The following is a 20,076-nucleotide window of genomic DNA, read 5'->3' as shown; positions in this document are numbered from 1 at the left end:
GGGCCAAATGGCAACTCTATCGTTAATAATTCCCCTGTCTTTCTCCAGCTGAAACATTCCCCAGCTGTGAGTTAAGTTTAGAGTCGCAATTGAAAGTAGTCAAGAAATAATTTGGAAAGCTTAGAGCAAAAACAAATTTAACAATAATAAGTATACAAATATGGGGGATGGCAACCCTATTGTTAATAACTCTGTCTAGACTAAGACATACTAGAGATAAAAATTAAGAGTCGCAACTGAAGGGCAACAACAGATAACTACGAAATCTCAAAATCAAACAAATTTTTCACTAACACAAAGTTTACCAAGTGGCAACCCTATCCCTAATATATCTCCATCTTCGTATAGCTCTATTTAGACTAGTCCATGCCCATTATGAAAAGTTTAGAGTCGCAATTGAAAGTTATCAAGAGATAATTACGAAAACTCAGAACAAACCAATTCTACAATATTAGAAAATCGCGTCAAGTGGCAGCCCTGGCGGTGGCATCCCACTTATTTATCTCTATATTGTCTAATATACGGGCATTTAGAACCTTTTAGAACTTGAAGATAAAAGTCTCTTACCGATATGAAAAAGTCTTAAATTTATCGATCCAATTAAGGACAAATATCGATTCACTTCTTATGGTAATATTTTGAACATTGTCATATTCACTTCATCTGGTCACAATTTAGATGAATCAGGACTCTAACCCAATATATAACATGTGGAAACCCTGATAAACGAATCGAATTTAGTGTCAAGGCATTGAATCGAATCCTGAACCGAAACAGCGACAATTTCTTTTTGGTTAGATACGAAAACCTTTATCATAAAACAATCTCCCAAGATTTCTAACAGCAAGGATAAGGCTGATTCTTGCTATTAGAATTCTATATGTAACATATATATAGTATGCTATATATTATACTATATACTAACTTAAATCTACTTAAGATTAATATAAAGCTTGTTAGGCAAAGCTGATTAAAACGAATTTGACTATAGACAAAATAGAATGGATAAAAGGAAACCCTATTTGGGAAAACCTATATACAATTCTAACTTTAATTTCAATATATATTTTGATAGACTCACCCCTGCAAATGCTCCTCGACATCGGCCACAATGTAAACAGGCTGACCCGTGCCACTGGTGGCCGTCGCATAGGGCAGACCTGCCTGCACGACGACCTGGCCGTCGGATACCAGGCTGCCGATATCGCCGCCGGAGTAGATCTCGAGGCCCTTCTGGTCGCTGGTGGAGTAGATGACGGTCTTGCTGCCATCGTTGTAGATCAGATCGATGTGCTTGTCCGGCTGATACAGTTCGGGATCCAGTTTCTGGGGCACGCCCGTCAGATGCGGCAGCTGCTTGACATTCACATTGACGCCGTTCGGATCGGAGGTGGTGTAGATAATGGAGCCGCCGGCATGTTTCTTGTGATCCTCATAGATCTCCGCCTCGGTCTTGATCACATTGTCGTTGCCGTAGTGCAGCACGGAGGCGTCCAGCGGCAGCGGGGAGGTCTGATAGACGCCATGGTGCTCGTTGTTCAGCTTCTGGGCCTGGTTGTACATGGCGGTGGCCACCGCGTTGTCGTTGGGCATCAGCTTGGAGGGATCGCTGACGATGCGCGTGAGTATGTGCTCGCCGGCCTCGTTTCTGGACAGGATGTGATGCTCGCCGTTGATGATCTCCCGCGATATGATCTGCTGCTGCTCGCCATTGGGGCCGACCACGCGTATAATTTGATTCTCATCGAACTCGATCTTGGCCAGCGGCTGATGCTCCGACTGCTGCTGCTGCTGTTGCTGTTGCTGCTGCTGCTGTGTCGCCGTCAGGTGCTGTGTGCTCAACTGTGCCGCGATGCGGGCGTCTATCACTTGGCCATCGTCGTGGCCGCCATTGGAGCCGGGCCCGCCGTTGCCGCCGCCGCCTCCATTGCCGGCCCCATTGCCATCCGGCGGCATGACCACCTTGGGCGTCTCATAGATGAAGACCGCCTCCTTGTCGTAGAGCTTGGAGGAGTCCGTGTGCAGATCGAGCACATTCACGTTCGTCATCGTTGCCAGCTCCGGCTGGGGGCTGTCCGGCGAACGATGCATCGTGGTCAGCAGCGGCACGCCGTTCTGGCCCAAAGGGGAGCTGTTGCTGCTGGCGACTATGTTGGCGCCCTGCTGTATGGGCGACAGTGAGGCGTCGCTCAGATGGCCACCTACGCCCACGCCCACGCCCACGCCGACGCCGACGCCTACGCCCACGCCCAGGCGATGCTGTTGCTGCTGCTGATGTTGTTGCTGCTGCTGTTGCTGTTGCTGATGTTGTTGTTGTTGCTGATGGGGATGCGAATGCAGGGTGTGCGTATGCGTGTGCGTGTGGGCGTGACCGTGCGTATGGGCGTGTGCGTGGGCGGACAGCGATAGATCGTTCGACGTGATGACGCTCGTTGTCGCCGTGGATGTGGACATTATCTAGATGTACGGCTCAGTGTGCCCAAAAAGTCGCCCCTGCGGCGACTCAAAACTTAATGAAGATGGAAGACTTTGAACTTTGAACTTGAGTTGTTGTTGTTGCGGCTGGCAAATGGCGATGGCATTCGAAGTTGTTGTTGCAAGATGTTGCAGGTGTTGCAAGTTGTTGTTGTTGTTGTTGTTGTTGTTGTTGTTGTTAGTGGCAAGCTTTGTTGTTACGAGTATATAAACATTATTAATATCACTATCACGTTTTGAATGAAGGCACTTGTTGTTGTTGTTATTGTTGTTGTTGTAAATGTGGTTGTTGTTGTTGTTGTTGCTCTGCTCGTTGTCGCTTCAATATTGCATTTTATGGCACTAAGGAACTTGGGTAACAACTAGCTCCTTCACGTTGTAATTAGCTGAAATGATAAAAGCATAAAACAAACAAATATTTTAGTTAGGTAGCTTAAATGAACTTTGTTTAGTATTATAAAACATTCAAATATGCGAGACTGTAAAAAGAAAATATAAAAAAACAAGTAAGAGGTTCTAGTCGGGAGCTCCCGACTAGAGTATACCCTGAACCCTCTTTTTCCAACATCAAATGCATATATATATATATTTTATTTTAGAAGCTATATGTCAAGTTTGGTGACTCTAGCTCTTATTATTTACCAAAATTGCCCAAAAAACAGGATATCGATATCGATCAATTTTATCAATTGCTTGGAAACGGAGCAAGTTATCGGTTATCGGAACCAAACTCGATCTGCGCGGGAGCTAGGAGCATCTATATCTAAAATTTCAAGTCTCTAGCTCTTATAGGTTCTGAGATCCTTGCGTTCATACATACGGACGGACGGACGGACGGACGGACGGACATGGCTAGATCGACTCGGCTATTGGTGCTGATCAAGAATATATATACTTTATGGGGTCGGAGATGGTTCCTTCTGCCTGTTACATGCATTTGGATTTTGCACAAATACAATATACCCTTATACCCATTTTTAATGGGTTCAGGGTATAAAAAATAGCAAAAGCTTTTAACTAACTAACTCGCTTGCCAAATCTTAAAGCTATTTAGTAATAATATTTATTTATTGCTTTATTATAGAATAATATTTATTGCTCCATGTTTTTTATTATATAATTATATTTACTACTCAACGTAATAATGTTTATTTTGGAATAATATTTATTAATTTTAAATTTTTCGAGCTTTTGAGCTTCTTTGTTCTCGAAGTTATACTCTTAAGTTCGAGAGAAATTTATTTGGGAAAATAAAATTGATAAGTTTCGAAAATATATAATAACTATTGCATCATATTCTCTTCATGTTAATGTTCTATTTCATATTCTATTACATTTGAAAGCTTAGATCACATTCAAAAGGCCCAATTTAAAGCTCAAAAACAACCTATTTGAAGAACTTAAATAAGGAAAACTAAATTAGGTTTAAATACTCTTGGAGAATAAATAAGAACTTTGCCACATTCCACTAATTTTATTTAATTTGAAAACTTAAAAGATTTCCAAAAATGAGCAACAGGCTGTTGTTGGGCTTGGGCGAGGTGTCTGTGTGTGTGTGTGTGGGGGGGGGGGGGGGGGGGGGGGGGGGGGGGGGGGATACCAAATAATAAAAACAAAACGAAACGTAAACGGAATGTGGAATGTGGAACGGGTTCAAACGGCGGCGGTTTCCCCGATGAGTCGATAATGCGATGAGTTGTTGTTGTTGTTGTTGTTGTTGTTGTTGTTGTTGTTGTTGTTGTTGTTGTTGTTGTTGTTGTTGAGCTGAACGATTTGCAAGCGAACAAACATGCAAACAAACATAAACAGAAACCGAAACGGAAACAGAAACGAGACGAAATACAAGTGTGAGTCTCTGTGTGTGTGTGTATGTGTATGTGTGTGTGCGTGTGTAGGGTGGCGGGGAAGGGTGGAACAAACGGAACAGACGGAACAGGCGGAGGGACAGACCAAACAAAAGCTGCACACACGTGCCCGTCGAACTAGTTTGACTCCTTCGCAAATGTCAAACGTGTAACTGCATAACTCATCACATCAACAACAACAGGTGGAAAGAAGCAGCAGCAGCGGCAGCGGCAGCAGCGGCAGCAGCTGAGCTTAAGTTGGCAGCGCTGCCGGCGCGACGCTGGGCCGCTGCTTATTTGTGTTTTGTTTTGTTTTGTTTTGTTTACAGCTGGAAATTAAACGTAGCTAAGCCAGAAAATGCCGCTACACCAGATCCATCAGCAGCAGCTCGAATAGTCCAGTTTTTATGTGTGTGTGTGTGTGTGTGTGTTTTTTTTTTGGGATGAATTTCGATTTCGATTTCGGTTGCGGCCAGTTTCAGAATTTCACGCAAAAGCAAACATGTTTGCGAAACGAAACGTTAGCAACGAGTGGCAACAACTTGTTGTTGTTGTTGTTGTTGCTGGGTGTTTTTTAGAACAGGTACCGGTAGTCGGAAACAACAACAACAACAACAAGTCAATCCTTGACCTAATCCAGAAGTTGCCGTTTGCCGGACTTTCTGGTTCAGCCACAAAAAGTTGGCAACCTGCCTGGCCCCTGCATCAGGTTCAGGTGGCACGTCCACTCGCTGCCAGTTATTGTTTGATAAAACACAACAACAACAACAACAATAAGAAGAAGAAGAAGAAACAAACAAAGTTCATGCGACTTGGTGTCTGTTGGGGATGTGGATAAACTTGTTTTTCGTCAGTTCAACCGGCTCGAGTTCGAGTTCGACTTCGAGTTCGAGCTGTGTCAGAGTGAGACGCGTTCCACGGCGTCTGCGGATCGTGTCTAACCGTCTGCTCCTCTGGCTCACTGGCTCACTGGCTCACTGGCTGGCTGGGCTGGCTGGGCTGGCTTGTTCCGTTAGTAGGTGAGGTCAGTGTCATGTGGCGCGCTTATAGACTAGTTTTTGGCACACACTCGCACACTCGCACACACCTTTTCGGTGGGTGCACTGGGGGTGCGGCTGCATCGGTGACCGCGCAAAACCGGTCAATATACTGACAAGCTGGCACCCGGCACACGTGGCCCCAAAGGCCGCAGGCGACAGATACTCAAATGCGATTTACCTGCCGCGTATTTGCTGGCAATTAGAAAACAATTAAAACGACATCAATATCAAAGCCAAAAGCTGTCTGCCCGAATTGGGGTCAACCCCCCTCCCCCCCCCCTCCCACTCGGAGTGCCCCTCGAGCTGGCGAGGCTTTTGGCCATTTAGCCAGAAAGTACTTTCAAGAGCAACAGCAAAGATATAATAATAAAAGAAAGAGAACTTGAGCCAAATCTGATTCTGAACTGTTTTGTCTACTTGGTCTTAAGCAAATTGTATGATTGTCAGATTGTCAGTTTGAGAGATTGAGAGATTGAGGCGGGGCTCTGCGACTTTTACCCATTTCAATTTAGAACAGATTTGCGGATAAACTAAGTGTTAAGTGTTAGGTCTTAACAAATTCCGAGCATCTTTTGGCTATGAGAAGCTAAGGATTCGATTTCTATGCTGAATGCTCCAGTTAAAGTCAGACTAGCCTATATATTCCATAATATTCCAACTATTTAATATTCTATATACATTCTAGATTCGTTTATTTGAATCCCATTTTAATCCAATGTATATTAGATGTCGGGAGCTTCTAACCCCTATTCTAACCCCATTCCATATTCATAACATTCCTTTGCCTAATATCAGAAAACAGACGATTCTATAGAATGTTTTCTTTGATCTAATTCGTTGGGTTTTTAAAACATCTTATATTCAAAAAAAATTCAAAATTAAAAACAATTTAAAATAAAAGTTTCTTATATTTAGTTTATACTTCGTTTTTAGTTAGCCCCTATATCATATTAATCTTACCAAAAATGATTTTAGACTTTGTTTTTAAACAATTTCTGGCGTCAGTTATAACATGGCCTAATATATAGCTATATTGGATAGTATAAAATCTTGTTGGAATATTTTTTTGTTGCTATTTTTACAGAATTCTATAGGAAGCTCAGCAATGTCTTTCCAGCTATAAAACATAAAAAAGGGAATAACTAAAAATTAAGGTTCTTGCATTAAACCTTTGACTTTCGTAAACATCTGATTGATTGATTGACTGATTGATGGCCTGACTGAGAACTTTAGGTTCCCGATGTGAAGGACTTTGACTGGGTTGAATCACCAAATTTACCACGGGCAAGGCCGGGTAATATGCGCTAGGAAAACGAGGTTTTTGGGAATGGAATCTTGAAAGCATATTAGATATAAATCTCAGTATTAGACATATATGATATATATGTAAATCAGATATATATATATATCAGTATAGGATATATATGATATATACATCAGATATATGTATATATTTCACGGCAAAGATAATTGTATTTGTTTTTTTTTAATCAATGTTCAATATAATAATATCTTTGGCATATAAATTTCTCAAGTATTCTCATGTATTTCAAATTGGCTAAAACATAATTTTTCCCAGCGGCAATATATATAAGTATATACAACATTTACACATTAAGTGAAAAGCAACTTTTTTTTGTAATTTATTCACTTTAGAAATTTAATCTGTGCATTGTTTTTATTATAGAATCTTAATATACGCCATACGCATTCAACTTAGCCAGGGCCGGGGTCCAAAGATAGAGGAATAATCGTTTCGAAGCAATACGATTTGGAATCCCATCTAGATTTGACATAATTTAGACCCAGACGGTCATTTCATATACAGACACATGCATGTGCGTGCGTGTGTGTGTGCGTGTGTGTGAGCACCCTGGACAGCGTTACCAAAGACAAGAAATGTACGAACCTAACCCTAAGCCATCGGTCAGAGCCGGGCATCAATAACTACACGAACCCAACTGAAAAAGCAAAGGCGCAGAGACGGCGACTGAGAGCCAGAGCCAGAGTTAGCGCAGAGAAGGTAAGAAAAACGCAGAAAAAGAAAAGAAAAACAATAAACGTTAACACGAACACGAAAATAAAATAACTCTCTCACGAAGTTAACTGCCCGCCCCAAGCCCCTTTCGGTTGCCCACCTTTGGCGCGCCTTGGCTTTTGTGTGGGTTAAGTGTGCCCCGACTCTTTGTCTCTGTGTGTGTGTGTGTGTGTGTGTAAGCTGACGTGCACATGTGAGTGTCATTATGCATTGGTATGTGTGTGTGTGTGTGTGTGCTGCGTAGTGGCTAACGCAAGACAACGACAACGACAACGACAACGACGACAGCGACAGCGACGGCAGCAGCGACGTTGTTCATTTTACTGTACCATAATCGCAGCCCCAAATTGATCGCCATCATCAATGTGCGGACCACTAACAAAAAGTATAAAGAATAATACATAATACAAAAAAAAACAACACACAAAAAGAGCAACAACAACAGCAGCAGCTCAAAAGCCAAAGTCAACGAAGTCACAGACCAAACGATACAAGAAGCCACGAGAAAACGTAATCAAAAAACACAAAAGCAACAACAACAACAGTAACTTCGATTTTCGAACAAGTCGACTGAGACGCTGGCAGCAGCCCGCAGCAGCAGCGGCGTCGGCGGCGGCGGCATCGGCATCGCATACACAGACAACACCTTTTGATCCCTTTTCGCTCCCACTTTGCGCTCGCTGTCTGACCGAACGAACACGCGCGCTTGCGCTCTCTATCTCTCTTACACGCTGTTGCGCACTCTCCAACACTATTGCCTATTACCGTCGCGGCTGCGACGTTGACAGCGTCTGCGCGCACCTTACAGGGTGCTTTATATTTGGCTTTTATTGATGTCGCTGTTGCGTTACGTTAAAGCCTGGCTTAGAGCGCAGTGTTGCATTTTATGCATTTATAATTACTTCTGTGTAGTAGAGCTATAACTGGTACTTACATATTTCTTTTGTATGCAGCTGTCCGCTGTCCGCGCCAGTCCACAGGTAAAAACGTAACGTAATGTAGTTGTGTTGTTTTATTGGAATTTTGGCACTACAATTCCTAAGGATCGATCACTATGGCACACTATCACTGGAAGGCGGCAGCGCTGGAAGGCGGCATGTTCGAAAAAGCCAAACAAAAACCGACAAAAAAAAACACACACACACACCGTTAATGCTGTGTATGTGTGTGTGTGCTGCTGCTGCTGCTGGTGCCCGCTTAATTCGTGGCTGACTGCTGGAATTGTTGCTGCTGTTGTTGTTGTTGTTGTTGTTGTTGTTGTTGTTGTTGTTGGTGGGTGCACCTTTCGCCACTTTTGCGCTGCTGTGGTATGCGTCTTGGCTCAAAGCCTGGCTGCGAGCTGTGTGCTTTGGCTTTTTGAGCTTCTAATGTGCGACTCCTTGGCCTCTTTGTCGTCGGAGTTGAATGTTGTTGTTGTTGTTGTTGTTGTTGCTGTTGTTGCTGCTGCTGGCGGGCGTCTGTGCATTTTGGACAGACTCACGCACACACACAGGCACAGTCACAGGCACAGGCACTAACACGCACACTGAGACACACACATGCACAGCTCACAGCATTAACATTTGATTTGCGTATTTTGCATAAAACTTTTTTAATTGCCACGACGTACACGAAACACGGCTGCGTAGCATGCGGGGGCGGCGGCGCTGGCGGTGTCGGATGCGCGCAGCATTTGCGTCTCTCTGTTGTTGTTGCTGTTGCTGTTGTTGCTTTTGCTGCTGTTGTTGTTGCTTTTGCACTTTTGTTGTTAACAGTTTATACATTTTTCATTGTGAGCGCGCCTTTATGGTTGTTTAGTATATTTAGTATTTTGTATATACAAACGCACACACACACACACACATACATACGTATGCCTGTTTGTATGTGTATGTGTGCTTGGTTTACGCGCTTTTTTCTCAGCGCGTTCGCCTTTTGTTGTTCTTTGCTTTTGCTTTGTTATTAATCACAATTTTTATTTTGAATTTTATTTCTGTTGCTCAGCTTTGATGGCGTCTCGTTTTGGCTCACACAGATACACAAGCACTCACACACACGCACGCACACACATGCACACGCAGCAGCGGGCCCGACAGAGCCACACTCATGCACACACACACTAACTCACACACACACACACATGCACATACACAAGCAATCACACACATGCACACGCGAAACGAACGCGAACGAATTCTGTGTGTGTGTGTGTGTGTGTTTTTTTTCTACGTTTCTTTCTGTATTTTATGTTTTTTTCTTCTTCTTCTTTTCTACTTCACTTAAATATCACAAATTTTCGCAGAGTTTTTCGACTGTGCTGGCAACTCTGCTGACGCAATTTTTGTTAATAATTTGTTGTGCGTTTGCGAATGTACTTTTTGAGGAGCCAAAGCAAAAATGTGTAACTCGCCTGCACGAAAGGTACGAAAAACTTGTCGCGGATGAACGTTGAGCTCGGCTATAATGCCCAAAGAGTCAATTGGAGATTGTTCAACTGTTGAATGTGTTGTTGCTGCTGCTGCTGCCGTCGCTGCGGTCGGTTCGGTTGCGGCTGCTGCTGCTCTGCTGCGCAGTCGCTGCTCGCCTTCTCTCTCTCTCTCTCTTTTGCTCTCTATGTGTGTGTGTGTGTGTGTGTGCGCGCGCGCCTCGTGTCTGTGCAGGCGAGCACAGGTGATTGTCTGTGTGAGAGAGCGTGCATGTTGCTCGATTATTATTGCTTTTTATGGTTTCATCTCTTTCGTAACTGATATTGAGCGAGGCGTCGCAGTCGCAACCGCTGTCGGCGTCGACTGCAGCAGCGGCAGCGGCCAGAGCGAGCGAAACTCAAATTCATCGATTCGATGATGATGTTGTCTCTACACTGGCAACACAGACACGCACACAGGTAGCAGCCAGTGTCCGTCCGCACGTACTTTTGTCCCTGCGCCTGCGCCTGTGCCTGCGCCTGCCGCTGTGTGCACGCACCTGCATAGCGCTAGTGCCGCGTTTTCCAGGTACGCATTTATAACTGTGTGCAATAACCAATGACTCAGGCAACGAACTCGCTTCGACTTTGGTTCGAAACTTGACTAGCCTAGCCTACAGGCGCTCACGCAAGCACACAGCATATGCTAGATGGCGCCTTCAATTTACAGTTCGACGAAGCGCATTTCGCATTGCCCGCTGAACCGGCCCTGGTCATTTTGCGCTTTTGTAGCTTTCTGGTTCATTTTGTGGCGTGCATTCATTTTCGAACTTTCGAACATTCGAACACGCCGTCGCGTTTTTTTGTTTTGCTTGTTGCTTTTGTTGCTGTTGCTGCCGCTGCCGCTGCGCAGCTACTGCTGCTGACTTACAGCGCCAGCGCGCATTGTGAAAGTGGTAGTGCAGTTGGACACCAGGTAGAGCCAGCGGTAGAGAGCTGCCTGCACGCATACCAAGAGAGAGAGCGAGAGAGCGAGAGAGAGAGAGAGAGAGACACACACACATGCACGCACACGTAAAATAGTTATGCATGTAGCACAAATGAATGCCATGTAGCCGTCGGCACAGACTCCGACGCCGCCTTACGACAACAGCAACAGCAACAACAACAGCAGCAGCGGCGGCGGCAGCGGCGGCGGCAGAATCAACGCTCTGTCGTGTAGACGGTACTGACTGTGTGTTGCCCAGTGTGCTTTTTGCCGTGTTTTCTGCCAGGCCGTTTACAGGGTGTCCGATTCATTTGTATAAAGGGAAATATGTATGCAGATATCTTAAATTCTTTTTGAATGCATTTTTCATTGAATTTCAGTTTTATTTTCATGTTGTTTATTGTTGCAATATATTAAATTTGTTTTAAAACTAAATGTATGCTTAGTTTAAACGTGTTTTTGTATTCATTTTTGAAGTTTTTGTATGTTTAAATTTTTTATAATCATTTTTTTTTTTTTTGGTTTTTTTAACTGGTCGAAACTTTTCACTAATACTTTGTTTTTGGGTTTTTTTTTGCGATTACATTTACATTCATGTATTATATAGTATATATATTTATATATATGTAAGTATATGCATGTGTGTGCGTGCGTGTGTGTGTGTGTGTGTGTGTGTTTGCGCGTTTGTGTACCTTAAAAAAATAACGTAAAGCATATAATATTGTTTTGTGTTTTTTTAGAAAATTAAAACATATACACAAAAATAAATGTAGTGGTTTTTTTTTTAATATTTGGTATTTTTTGGTAGCCTAAAATTAAGTTAACAAACCATGGAAAATGACACTTGTTAAAGAACTGTCGATAATGCGTTTATCGCTATCGTTATCGCTATTGTTATCGATATTCGTATTCTATAATGCAAAAGGTTGTCGAATTTTCAATTCCAAGTAGCAGCCTGAGCGACGTAAATTCAATGAGCTTTTCGGATATTTCTTGTGGTATTTTTTGATATTTTCGGTATTTTTTGGTATTTTTGGTGTGTTCAGTATTTGTGGGCAAGGAGTGTGGCTCTGGTGGGGTGGGAGTGGTGAGAGGGGGAGAACAGAAGCTAAGGCCTATTGTAAGGAGGTTGTGGGTGTGTTGAGGGGGGGAGGGGAGGGGGGGGGGGGGGGGGGGGGGGGGTAAAGTGTAGCGGTAAAGCTAGTTGTTATCGCTCTGGAAGACGCTTTTTTTCACGCCCACGCCGCTCTTGTTTGTATGTGTGTGTGTGTGTGTGTGTGTGTGTTAAGTCTATTAAGTACATATGCATTAAAACTAGACACACCAACTAGCTAATAGCTACTAAAAACATTCTCTGATTTAACTGAGGTAACCATTTACTATTATTTTTATTTTGTTTTCTGTTTTCTTCCTTTTTCTTTATTTTTTTTGGGATCAAATACGAAACTTGTTGTGCTGTAAATCGTACGGCACGTGGATACGTCACCTGTTAAAACTCATGTTAACTTTTGCTCAATGTTTTGGTTTTTTATTTTAAGTTTATTTTAAATGTAATTCGACAACGTTTGCTAAAATTTAAATATTCATCTTCTACAGTAGTTTTATGTTCAGTTATAAAGCTTGCAACACGCCTGCAGAGTCGGACAATTTTAAGGTTATGTTGAACAAATATTGGGAAATGATATAAAAGATCTTTTGGCCAAGAAGAAGAGCGAAAAACTAAGCGTACGAATCTGTTTTTGAAGATCTTTTGCGAAAATGTTAAATATATTATTTAAAGTATGGAAATAAATATCGGAAGTAAGCACGCTCGAGATCAAGAAAATTTCAAATATTTTTTTTTATGTGTCAAAAATACAGAAAAAAAAATATAAAATATATAAGTTTGATATATCCGAGAGTCGGGAAATTTTAAAATATATTATTTTTGTATATCAAGAGAATTAAAAATATATATATTTTGGTATATCGGAAGGTCAAGAAAATTTCAAATATGTTATTTTGATCTAAATCAGAAACTCAAGAAAACTGAAGATCTATTTTTTAAGTAAATCATCAACTAAAGAACATTCGAAATATACATTTTCGATAACTCCAAAAATTTAAAATATATATATTTTTAATATATCGAAAAGGACATATAAGGAGCATACGACTCGCACAACTACATCAAATTCATTTACAAAAAAAATGTATATACTTGAGTTCACATTGCTTTAAATTTCTCAAATTTACTATCTCTTTACTTGTGTTTAATTTGATGGCATTTTATTAGAAAACCAGCTCTTGGTTATTTTTTTAAAATTCTTTTACCCTCTGCAAGAGTATTCAAGCTTCGGCATGCCAAAGTTAGTTTTACATTTATGTTAATACTGACTGTTGAATGCAGAAAAACTAGCGCGCGCCTCAGCGTGTGAATTTTGGCGGTGGAGGGGGGGAGGTGGGTGTGTGAGGGGGAGGGGGAGGGGTTGGGTTTGGGGGTGGGGGGCAATGTATGAAGGGGTTTGCAGTATCATCTTGATAAGCCCAGCCCGCAGTTGCCAGTGTATAAGTGTGACTGTGTGTGTGTGTGAGTGTGTGTGTGTATAGTGTGCGGATAGTAAACGCAACTGCTTTGTGTGTGATACATATACACATATATATACATATAATATATATGATATATCTCTTGCGGAGTTGGCAGTGATATTGCGAAACGTTTTGTTGGTATTAATTATTTTTTGTTTTTGTTTTGTTTTTGTTGTTGTTTTGTTTTTTTTTTGTTTTTTTTCGATTTGAAATCAATGCGTTATCCAAATAAAATACTTAGTAATGCGCACATAGTTAAGTTTCGTACGCGTTTTCCCCTTTTTTGGGCTCGATTATAAGAACTTTTTGACATTATTGTAAATGATTTAGTTTATGTGTTTTTTTGTTTTTTTTTTTTTTTCATTTTCTTTAAACAAATGTACAATAAATATGTAATCTATAATTTGTTTTTATGCGTTATAAACATTAGACACAATCCAAATTGTCTTGATTCCGAGTTCGTATCTCTATTTAAATAATATTTGATTATTATTTGTTAATGTTTTTTTTTTTTTTCATTTTCATTTTTGTTTTGTTTTGTTTTTTTTTTTTCAAATCTAACGAACTGCAATGCCATGTCACAACGTAATCGCAACTAAATTGCTAAATTTAATTTAATTTAATTTATTTTTTGTTTGTTATTTTTTCTTGTTGTTGTATTTTGTATATTTACAGAATGCTTCGATGTCGCTATCCGTACATATATATATATATACACACACACACACATATATATATATATATATATATATATATAGATGTATTGTATTGTACGATCTAAAATGTTTTGAAAACTAATTAAGTATAAATGTAAGTAATACGTTTAAAAATGTTGCGTTTTGTTTCTTTTTTTTTTTGGAAAAAGTATTTGCGTTAAAGTTGGTTTTCATTTCAATTTGATTAATAGTTCTTAGCATAACAGTTATTACAATATATATAGTATGCTAATTGCCAATCTGTTGTTGTAGCTTGTCGACTTTTATACATTTTACAATATTAACTTATAGTTGCTTAAAGTTCAAATATGGTAATCTTCGTAGAAATGCCGGCTGTAGTATGTTATATCTAAACCAAAACGGCGCTTCTTCTTCTCGTTTGCTTTGTTTTGTTTTGTTAACAACTAATTTGTATATAAATTGCCTAGTTTGGTATTTTGTTTTTGGTTTGTTAACGACTAGAACATTGTAAAGAAGGAATCGGTTTCACATAATGCATCATATATCTGCTAAGTATATATATATCTAGCTCCTCGCGCGCATCCTGGACTGTTGCCTTTGCCGCCGACCTTCGACCTCCGCCAGCCGTCCCGCTCTCTTTATATATTTGGCACACGCCAAATGGAATTGTATCAATTTAGTTTGTATGACATATTGCTTTGCTTTTCTTTTCATCTTTTTGTTTGTTTTTGTTTTTAGGGACAGCTGTACAGTCTGTGGACAGGCTGCGGAGCTAACCGGTAAATAAAAATAAAATAAATAAAAATATTAAATAGTCTAATGTTAAAACAACAACAAAATCAACAGAGCGTCAATTGTAATAACATAACATCTAAGTGGGACTATCCGCCTTGGAGCCGGCATTCGAATTGTCTTGCATTTGAGCGAGTGTCTTGAACTTTTGCGAGTTTAGGAATCTGCAATAAACACATCATATTATGATTATAATAAACCAAAATGTTATTTAACTGCGACCTACCTGGGATATGAGTCTCTGTGCATCAGCGTATAGATTTGGATTTGAGCCTCGTCGAAGGTGTGGGTCGTCGGCTCGATCATATTGCGATTGACAATCTCGCGTACTCGCGAATCGAGGGAGACCTCGCGCGGCGATAGTATCGATATATAGTCCTCGTATATAAGGCGCGCCTTCTCCTCGACCACCTCGGCGCTGTTCTCCTTCTTCAGATCCTCGCAGGCGAGCCAAAATAATATGTTCTCCTCGCTGAATTCGCTGCGCAGAAAATCCCGGAATACCTTGCGCCCATCTGCAATATATTTCCAGCATTAATAATCTTCAATTGAGATTCAAGCGGAATTGTCTAGAACTTACTTGAGTTCTTCATTAATTTATCAAAGCTTTTGCCCCAACTGCGTATTTCTTCTAATGTGGGTCTGTAAATGTGAGAAATGTTATTAGCGATAGCTTCTTTTGGGTATTATCGTTGGGCAAAACATACTGATCGCCATCTAGGAAATCGGCGCTAACGAGATCACGTTTGGTGGGCGCATTTTCATCGGCATTCTTGATGGCAAGACTGCGGGAAATACAATTTGAATTAATTTAGATAATTAGTGTATTGAGAAAATGTTGAAAATGTTGCAGAAAATGGGAAATTGAAACATGAAAATGCATTTAATTAAATTATAAAATAAATATAAATTTATAAATTAATTAAATACAAATTACAAACAATTAATAATATAATTATTAATTTGTAAATTCATAAAATAATTTATCAAATAAATATAAATTTATGCATAAATCAAATTAAAATGCTGTCTAAAAATGTCTACAAATCGTGAAAAACTATTTCCAAATATGTTAAAACAAATTCAAATAATATAGCTAAGACTATCCTCTAGCTAGATAATACTTGAGTTTTAAGTTCAAGTTAAAGCTCTTAGTATAAAAATCATATTGTAAAAATGTTATAAAAGCTTTTTAAAACTAAGCTTTATTTTATTAGATAAAAACATGAAAGAAAAGTACTTTAAATTATATATAAAAACATTTACAATAATTACAAATTGTTTAGTTAGAGATTAAAATCAGAATAGCAGAGCATGTGCTTTAATTTGTTTAAAATTTGCACATCCACATTGCAAACTTTTGAGCTTAATTACATTATTCTTTCATTAATAACAATTTTGTTTGGTTTGCATAGATTTTGATAAGATTTATCAACCAAGTATTCTCCATAATGCGGAAATCTCTATCTAATGGAAATAATGTTTACAATTTTGCCAAACATTTCAATGAAGTTTTCCCGTTATTTGCCTCCATAATCAATTCACACACACACACACACACGCACACATATGCAGCATATATATTTAAAGGCTATATTTAACTATCTTGAACTGAAATACGCTTTAAATTAGAAGAGTATACGTACAGCATACGTTTGGTTAGGCCCAACATTTTGGTTTTTGCTGCATTTGAAGCTTTTCGCTTTAAATCGTGTTACTAGTGCGAGCTTTTACTTAGTGTAATTGCGTTAAGGATCACTGATAAGCGCAAAAGCTTTCGGTACTTGAGAGACAGCTGTTTGAGCTGCTATCACAGTTAGTTGGCTGCGCTTGCGTTGCTTTTGTTGTTGCCAGCACAGTGGTTCACACAAAACTGGCCACACGTTATCAACGATTCGATCCGATTCGGCTGCCTCGTATCAGGTAAGCGTTACACGCACCCTACGTAGAACTCATCAAAGTTCGTTATCTGTTTACCCTGCTTGGACAGCTTGCCAATAACATGGCTATGTGCGAGTGCCTGTGTAGGTGTGTGTATGTGTGTATGCACAAGTACTCGTATGATTAAGTGCGTATAGATGGACAACAGCTAAGCATACAAAGGTGCGGGAGAAATGCCCACCCAAGCAAGAACAGCTTTCGTTTTCATTCACGAAAACTTTGCAACATTTTCGCAACAACAGCAACAGCATTAGAAGCAGCAGCAGCAGCAGCAGCAGCAGCAAGAGCCTTCAATTGTTTGATTGTGATTTTTGAAAAGTGCCCAACTGAGAGCTTTTGGCGCTCCCAAAATTGTGAATGGAACAGTTGTACGAATTGGCAAGAGCGAGATGGCGCGACAGAGAGAAAAAGCTTTTACTATTCGCCTAGCATAGAGCATTGCCAGCTGCGAGCAAACCAGAGAGAATGAGAGAGAGAGAGAGAGAGAGAGAGCAGGCAATGCCCCTGACTGCGTGGGTGCGTGTGTATGTGTGTGTGCCTGCGTGCGTGTGTGTGTGTGTGTGCCTAGGAACTTACCATTTAGCCCTGTTGTTGCGGTTGGACGACCCGTGGAGCAGCGGCAATGAAATAGATTCCGTTGAAATAGATGTTATGCATTTAACAGTTAACCCGCAGGTAATACTCACCAGGAGCAGGAACAACAACAGCACCAACAAAAGCAGCACGGCTTCTGCGACTGCGGCCGCTGCAGCGTCGCATTCGACTCCTGCAGCACGTTCGATGTGGCGCTAACGCTGCCCTGCAGCGTTGCGCTTGTGCCCGTTGTGCCGCTGACGCCCCCGATGCCCCCAGTTGAGCTCAAGCCGCTGCCAGGTCCGGCACCGACGCTATCCCCGTTACCGTTACCGTTGCCATTCCCGTTGTTGGCCGCTGCCGCCGCCGCTGCTGCCGCGCTCTGTGAGGATGCAGTCATGCCGCGCAAGCGACAGCCACTGGGCAGCTCGGAGACGGTGCAGGACATGCTGCAAGCAATTAAAATGTTGGATGAACAACAGCAGCCCTCCCCCACCAGACCAGAAGCACACCAAATTGGCCACACTTACCTGCCCTTTGCAAGTTCAAGTTGATGTTGGCGTTTGGCGTTGGCGTTGGCGTAGCTGCCACAGCTGGCGCTGCCGCTGGCGCTGGCGCTGCTGCCGCTGCTAGGCCGCCCACTGCCACTGACCTACCTACTGTCCGTCTCGTTCTGCCTCTCTCCCACTCTCAGCTCGCACTCCCACACAGAGCACACTCGGGGCTGAGCGTTGGCGTTGGGCGCCCTTTTTGTGAGCGAGCGAGAGGGAGAGCGTCAGAGAGCGCGCGCGGAAAAGAGAGCAAGTAACGTATTTATGTTTTTGCTAATAACTTTTTATCGAGTGCTTTTGCTTGTGTGTGCTTTCGACTCTCGCGCCTTGCACGCTCTTGCTGTAGTTCTAGTTGTTGTTGTTGTTGTTGTTGTTGTTGTAGTTGTAGTTGTAGCTGTAGTTGTTGTTTTTTTTTCGAATAATTCTTTTTTTTTTTAGTTTTTACATGCATGTGCAGAGAAATTTTCGGCTCTGCCTTTTGGGCGCTGCTTCGGTTCCTTTGATTTTAGTTATCTGCACACAAGAAGTTGGTGGCGGTGAAGGGAAAAGAGAAGCACAGAAAACCGTTAGGAATTTGATGAATTATTATTATGATTATTATTATTTAGTTGTTCTTGAAATGTCCGTTGGACGCGCTCTCACTTTCATTGGCGCTGCGTGGGGCAGGTGCGCTCAAATGGGTCGGGCTAAGGGACTGAAAAGGGGGGTTGGGGGGTACTAGTTTGTTGTTGCTGGCTGCTGCTTTCAGAATTTACACATTTGCGTTTACGTATTTACAGCGAAATTAGTTTGTAATGCGAAGCAATTGATACGGGAATTTCATTTAAAGTGTTATGAAATTCTTTGAATATACTTTTTTTTTTGCCTTTGCTTTTGGCTTTTATTCTTTTATTCCAGTGAGCAGCTGGAGATGAAGAATTGCTGTTGCTGTTGTTGTTGCTCGAAATTTTGTATTTATTTCTTGTGCTAGTCATTACACACACTCACACTTGGCACACATTGACACACACTTGCTCCATGATGGCGGCGTCGAGGTCGCCTGACCGTTATTTTCTTCTTTTCTTTTTTATATTTATTTATCGTTTTGGTTTGCGCTGTTTGGGGGCTGATGGGGCGTATGCGCGATTAGCTTGCCTTGCTGCTGCTGTTGCTGCTTGTTATTGTTGTTGTTGTTGTTGTTGTTGTTGTTTGTGTGTTGTGGCAGCTGCAGAGGGCAGCGCTGCTAATTGATGCACTTGATGCTGCTGTTCTTGTTTCTTGGCATTTATCACAGTGCAGCCGTTACATTTGCTAAAATATCGAACATTTTCCAATCGTGTAGGCTTCCGCTCTTATTTGTACACACACTAACACACACACACGCACACTGACAGTGGCACACACTTGATTTGATTTCGGTTTGGTTTGTGGTCTTCTCTATGTGTTTAGGAGCAACGAATATATACAAATTTTTTTGCCTGCCACACAGCCACACTAAAAATATGTGTAGGTATTTTTTTTTTTTGTTCGTTCTTTCTTTTTGCTCTGAATGATTTTGCTTTGATTCAACTTCTACACAGAGAAAGAGAGCCAAGGAGAGAGACTGCGAGTATGGTCCGAGGGGGGCTAGAGGTATTGGAGTGAGAGAGAGAGAGCGCGCGAGAGAGCGAGAAAGTAGTGCAATTTAGCTAGACACTTCGTTATATTTGATAATTACATTTGTGAACTTTTTGATTCTCATATTTTCGGATATTTGCACATTTTTTGGCATTTTTCAAGAGCTCAACAAAACACTTGCCATATTTGATTTTTTTTTTTTGGGTGGGGGGCTCTGGCTTTACCACATTATTGCTATTTCATTTTCACTGCTGCGCTTTTTTCTATACGTGTGTGAATTTCTTTGCTATTTTTTTTTTTCTTTTTTTCGTATTTGTGTGTGTGTGCGCGCTCTGATAGCCAAAACCCAAAATCCTCGACGACAACGACAACGACCGACGACGACGGCACGAGCACAAGTGCAAACGTTTCTCTTCACATGGGCAAAGGCTGGCGACTGACTGCTGATTGAAGGAAAAGCTCCCAAATAGCTGTACAGTTGTTGTTATTGTTATTGTTGTCGGTGGAGCCGATAGCGAGCCGATTAGATTCCTGGTACACATCGCGACATGTGCGCGCGAGTGCTTTTGCCAAAAGAGCTTTCGCTCCCGCTCTCACTCTCACTCTCTAA

At 41.3% G+C, this 20,076-nt stretch overlaps 2 protein-coding genes and 1 long non-coding RNA gene across 3 annotated transcripts in view; 1 reads left to right on the top strand and 2 right to left on the bottom strand.

Annotated features, from left to right (window-relative positions):
* The window catches only part of LOC115760738 (protein grainyhead), a 43,193-nt gene extending 40,505 nt beyond the window's left edge, over window positions 1-2,688 (bottom strand). The window contains exons 1-2 of the mRNA XM_030702214.1: window positions 2,340-2,688; window positions 1,082-2,231 (exon numbers count right to left, since the gene is read on the bottom strand). Coding sequence (XP_030558074.1) covers window positions 1,082-2,231; window positions 2,340-2,454 — 1,265 coding nt within the window. The 5' untranslated portion in view covers window positions 2,455-2,688. The remainder of the gene's footprint in view (window positions 1-1,081; window positions 2,232-2,339) is intronic.
* Window positions 2,689-12,855: 10,167 nt separating this feature from the next.
* On the top strand, window positions 12,856-14,938 carry LOC115761072. Its single transcript, XR_004017707.1, has 3 exons — window positions 12,856-13,116; window positions 14,752-14,792; window positions 14,860-14,938. It is a non-coding gene; the product is annotated as an uncharacterized LOC115761072 (long non-coding RNA).
* LOC115761071 (regulator of G-protein signaling 17) lies at window positions 14,813-19,862 on the bottom strand. Its single transcript, XM_030702691.1, has 8 exons — window positions 19,691-19,862; window positions 17,850-18,383; window positions 17,433-17,768; window positions 17,323-17,331; window positions 15,513-15,590; window positions 15,386-15,447; window positions 15,032-15,320; window positions 14,813-14,969 (listed from the first exon to the last, which is right to left on the bottom strand). The coding sequence occupies exons 3-8, from the start codon at window positions 17,765-17,767 to the stop codon at window positions 14,885-14,887; spliced, it is 858 nt and encodes a 285-aa protein (XP_030558551.1). The 5' UTR covers window position 17,768; window positions 17,850-18,383; window positions 19,691-19,862; the 3' UTR covers window positions 14,813-14,884.
* Between the last annotated feature and the right edge of the window lie 214 nt (window positions 19,863-20,076).

This window comes from Drosophila novamexicana, unplaced genomic scaffold (genome assembly GCF_003285875.2).
Source record: "Drosophila novamexicana strain 15010-1031.04,08,12 unplaced genomic scaffold, DnovRS2.1 tig00000462-arrow-pilon, whole genome shotgun sequence".
Classification (NCBI taxonomy): Eukaryota; Metazoa; Arthropoda; class Insecta; order Diptera; family Drosophilidae; genus Drosophila; species Drosophila novamexicana.
Note: the sequence above shows the minus strand (reverse complement) of the source record. Positions and strands in the feature narration are given on the sequence as shown.